General features: G+C 39.0%; 1 protein-coding gene across 1 annotated transcript; it reads left to right on the top strand.

Moving 5' to 3' along the window:
- Positions 1-313: 313 nt before the first annotated feature.
- LOC111401594 (probable LRR receptor-like serine/threonine-protein kinase At1g74360) lies at positions 314-4192 on the top strand. The gene is made up of 2 exons (XM_023029403.1): positions 314-690; positions 814-4192. The coding sequence occupies exons 1-2, from the start codon at positions 624-626 to the stop codon at positions 4026-4028; spliced, it is 3282 nt and encodes a 1093-aa protein (XP_022885171.1). The 5' UTR covers positions 314-623; the 3' UTR covers positions 4029-4192.
- The last annotated feature ends 328 nt before the right edge of the window (positions 4193-4520 follow it).

Below are 4520 nucleotides of genomic sequence, written 5' to 3'. Positions count from 1 at the left end.
AATTAAGTATCAAAAATTGATTGGAGAAACAGCCAAATCGACAGCAAAAATGGAATAACTCATTGAATGGATGGACCTAAAGAAAAATAAATAGATGCGAGTCTTTAAATTGTAGAACCATATACCAAACACTGAAATTAATGCAATAATAATAATAATAATAATAATCTTCAGATTTTGGGTTTTATTCAAATTTAGCAACAACATCAAAACTGGTCAACTTGACCGTGTCCACGCCACCCCCACCCAAGTTATAGTTACAAAGTGTTGTATCTCTCTTCCACCAGGACCACCACAGAACAATATCAACAAAAAAACATCAACCCAGAAAGCTAAAATCACTTATTTTAATAAGAGAACAACATATAAGTTAAATTTTTCATTAACTATTCATAAATAAGTTTGCAAGTATATATGTGCAATTGTTCCAAGTTTTGGGTTTCGTCCATCTGCAGGCGCAAATACTCAACTACATTTTCTTACCTTTGACTAGCCGAAATCTGTTGTTTCTTTAAACTCTTACAATACTTTTTTTGGGTCATTAATTTCCTCAAAACATGTTTCAATAATTTCTCCATAAAACTCTGAGTTTCGAGAAAAAAGAAGATCAGATTTTGTCAATCATGTCAGAAGAGGAAGCTGACAAATTTTTTTGCTTTGCTTTGTTTAATCTACTGATCCTCATTACTGGTACTAATCATATTCTTGATTTATGAAAAATTTTCGGGTTTTTCTCAATTTTTATTTTTATTTTTTACGATTTCCGAGGATGATCCTATGAGTTGACTTGCTTTTGTTGTGTCTGAATCACAGGGAAGCTTGCGGTTGGAGACTCATTAGAGACAGACAGGCAGGTATTGCTTCAACTGAGGTCACTTCTGTCAGAACAAAATCCAGTTAATCAAGGAAGATATACACAATGGAATCCACGGGATGACTCACCCTGCGACTGGCCCGGGATTATGTGCGATAACCTCGAGAATCGTGTCACCAGGGTCGACCTTTCGGGCTGCAAGATGTCGGGTAACATATCTACTAACTTTTCTGCCTTGAAACAACTTTCTTACCTCGACCTGTCGCAAAATACCATTGGAGGGATCGGACTAGAAGATTTAGCCCGGTGTGTGAACCTTAAGTTCCTGAATTTGTCACATAATATTATCACTGGAGAGTTCAACTTGACAGGGCTCAGCAGCCTGGAGATTCTTGATCTATCCCTTAATAGAATTATTGGTCATATTGAACTAGCAATTCCTCAAAATTGCCAAAATTTGAAAGTGGTGAATATTTCTTCAAACAATTTAACTGGCGAAGTTGGAAGCATCTTCAAAAAGTGCTGGAATCTGAAGTATCTCGATCTCAGCTCGAATAATTTGACTGGAGATATATGGCGTGGTTCTGATAGACTCGAGGAATTTTCAGTGGCACAGAACAATTTCTCTGGCAAAGTTCCCTCGGGGATTTTCACTCGGAATTGTAGTTTACGGAGTTTTGATTTGTCTGAAAATCATTTCTTTGGAGAATTTCCTGCAGAAATTTTCAGGTGCAAAGATTTAGAAGTTTTAACATTGCGGGAGAACAATTTTACAGGGCTAATTCCTGAAGAGATTGGATCGCTATCTAGTCTGGTGGCACTTTACTTGGGGAATAACAATTTTAGCAGGGAAATTCCAGAGTCTTTAACAAATCTTAGTAGCTTGGTTTTTCTTGATTTAAGCAGAAACAACTTTGGAGGAGCTATACAAGATATTTTTGGGCGATTGGTGCAGGTGAAATTTCTCTTGTTGCATGTAAATTCATACACTGGAGGGCTATATTCTTCAAGAATTCTCCAACTGCCTAACATTACACGGTTGGACTTGAGTTTCAACAATTTCTCTGGTCCATTGCCTGTTGAAATTTCCAGGATGACAAGCTTGAGGTTTCTCGTTCTTGCCCACAATCACTTCACAGGAAATATACCTTCAGAATATGGAAATCTCAAAGGGCTTCAAGCCCTAGATCTTTCCTTCAATCAGTTAAACGGGCCAATACCAAAAAGCTTGGGAAATTTAACCTCGCTTTTGTGGTTAATGTTTGCTAATAATTCATTGACAGGTGAAATCCCTTCAGAACTGGGAAATTGCAGCAGCCTTTTGTGGTTGAACCTGGCAAACAATCAACTTTCAGGGAAAATCCCACCTGAATTAACAAACATTGGCAAGAATGTGACTCCTACTTTCCTTAAAAACAGGCAAAATGATAAGATCACAGCTGGATCCGGGGAATGTTTGACAATGATGAGGTGGATACCAGCAGATTATCCCCCGTTTAGCTTTATATATAAACTCCTTACAAAGAAAAAATGCCGAAGCCTTTGGGACCAGATTCTTAAAGGATATGGTCTACTTTCAGTGTGCTTACCGGGAACAAATATTCGGACTCTTCAGATATCTGGCTACGTCCAACTTAGCGGTAATCAGCTATCTGGTGAGGTCCCTCTCGAGATTGGAAACATGCTGAATTTTAGTATGGTGAATTTGGCATGCAATCAATTATATGGTAAATTCCCTCCCAAGATAGGACGTTTGCCACTAATAGTCCTTAACGTTTCGCAGAACAATTTTTCTGGCGAAATTCCATGGCAAATTGGCAACCTCAAGTGTCTGCAGAATCTGGATTTGTCATATAACAACTTCTCAGGTTCATTTCCTATTAGCTTGAATAACTTGAATGATTTGAGCAAGTTTAATGTCTCCTACAACCCGTACGTTTCTGGCGTAATACCAACAACTGGACAGTTGTCAACTTTTGAGAAATGGTCGTTCCTCGGGGATCCACTTTTACACCTTCCTTCTTTCATTAATAACACAACTAACAACAATTCAGGAAACAAGAATGGAAAGGCTAAAAGGACGACAGAGCTAGGTGCTACTCTGGTGGTTCTTGCTTTGATACTCACTTTTTTAGTATGTGGGCTTGTGTCTGTCATAGTCTGCCTCTTGGTCAAAAGTCCAGTAGACGCACCGGGATATCTACTGAAGGACTTGAAGGCTCAGCTCGAATTTGCAGCAAGCTCGGATGCATCTTCTCCATGGTTATCAGGCATGGTTAAGGTTATCCGATTGGATAGAACAACCTTCACACATGATGACATTTTGAAGGCTACTTGGAGCTTTTCAGAGAACAGAATTATTGGCAGAGGAGGATCAGGAACAGTTTATCGAGGAGTCTTGCCTGATGGCAGGCAAGTGGCAGTGAAGAAACTACAAAGAGAGGGACTTGAAGGGGAAAGAGAATTCCGGGCTGAAATGGAGGTATTAAGTGGGAATGGCTTCGGTTGGCCTCATCCGAACCTTGTGAAACTCTATGGATGGTGCCTTGATGGATCAGAAAAACTTTTGGTTTATGAGTACATGGAAGGTGGGAGTTTAGAGGATCTTATTACTGACAGAATACACCTCAACTGGAGAAGGCGTATCGATGTGGCAGTAGATGTAGCAAGCGCATTAGTCTACCTACACCATGAATGCTTCCCGAGTATAGTCCATAGGGACGTCAAGGCTAGCAATGTACTTCTTGACAAGACAGGAAAAGCCTGTGTTACAGATTTTGGACTTGCACGGGTGGTGGATGCTGGAGGCAGTCATGTTAGTACAATGGTTGCAGGAACAATTGGTTACGTTGCACCAGAATACGGTCAGACGTGGCAAGCCACGACAAAAGGGGACGTTTACAGCTATGGGGTGTTAGCAATGGAACTTGCAACAGGAAGACGGGCCGTGGATGGTGACGAGGAATGTTTAGTTGAATGGGGGAAAAGAGTTATGGGAGACGGACGACAAGGTTTTACTAGCAATGTAATCCCTGTAGCTCTACTGGTATCTGGCCAAGCAGAGGGTGAAAAATACATGTGTGAATTACTTCGTATCGGAATATTGTGCACGGCAGAAAAACCCCATTCTAGGCCTAATATGAAACAAGTTTTAGCCATGTTAATAAGGATTTCAGGCAGCCAAATGGATTGTTCTCCAGATAAGTGTCAATAATTTCATTAGCAGATCAGTTTTTACTCAAAAACGTATAAAAATATAGCAGTCCTCTGTTGTGATTCTTTCTGTAATTAGACAGACAAATTTACATTCTTAAACAAATCATACTTAATTTTGCTTGTAAATTTCATATTAGTACTCAGAACATAATTTTTGGTGAACCTTTCCCCTCTGTATCTTATGATCCAACAGACAGATACTTGGTGAAAATGTCCAATAAAATAAAATTAAGGTCGAAGTTAGGTGTCTTGTTCCATCCTGGCTAAACCAACATATCAAATGTCTTTATTATGTTCGTTTTCACATTTTCTTCAATTTCATCTCTTTTAATAAAGAAACCATTAAAACTGGAGCTTTTCTAACGGAAAGAATTTAAAGCAATTTTCTCTTCAACAATAGCATTGAATTTTACATCGGATAATTTAAACTGTCCATTAAAGTATTGAACTTTAAACTAAGGTAGAGCAAGAAAGTCCTAACTCCTAACTT

The sequence above is a fragment of the Olea europaea genome, chromosome 10 (assembly GCF_002742605.1).
Source record: "Olea europaea var. sylvestris chromosome 10, O_europaea_v1, whole genome shotgun sequence".
Taxonomy (NCBI): Eukaryota; Viridiplantae; Streptophyta; class Magnoliopsida; order Lamiales; family Oleaceae; genus Olea; species Olea europaea.
Note: the sequence above shows the minus strand (reverse complement) of the source record. Positions and strands in the feature narration are given on the sequence as shown.

Coding starts and splice junctions, on each gene's coding strand:
- LOC111401594 (XM_023029403.1), top strand. CDS start 624: ATGTCAGAAGAGGAAGCTGACAAATTTTTTTGCTTTGCTTTGTTTAAT. Junction 691..813: donor TCTACTGATCCTCATTACTG/GTACTAATCATA, acceptor TCTGAATCACAG/GGAAGCTTGCGGTTGGAGAC.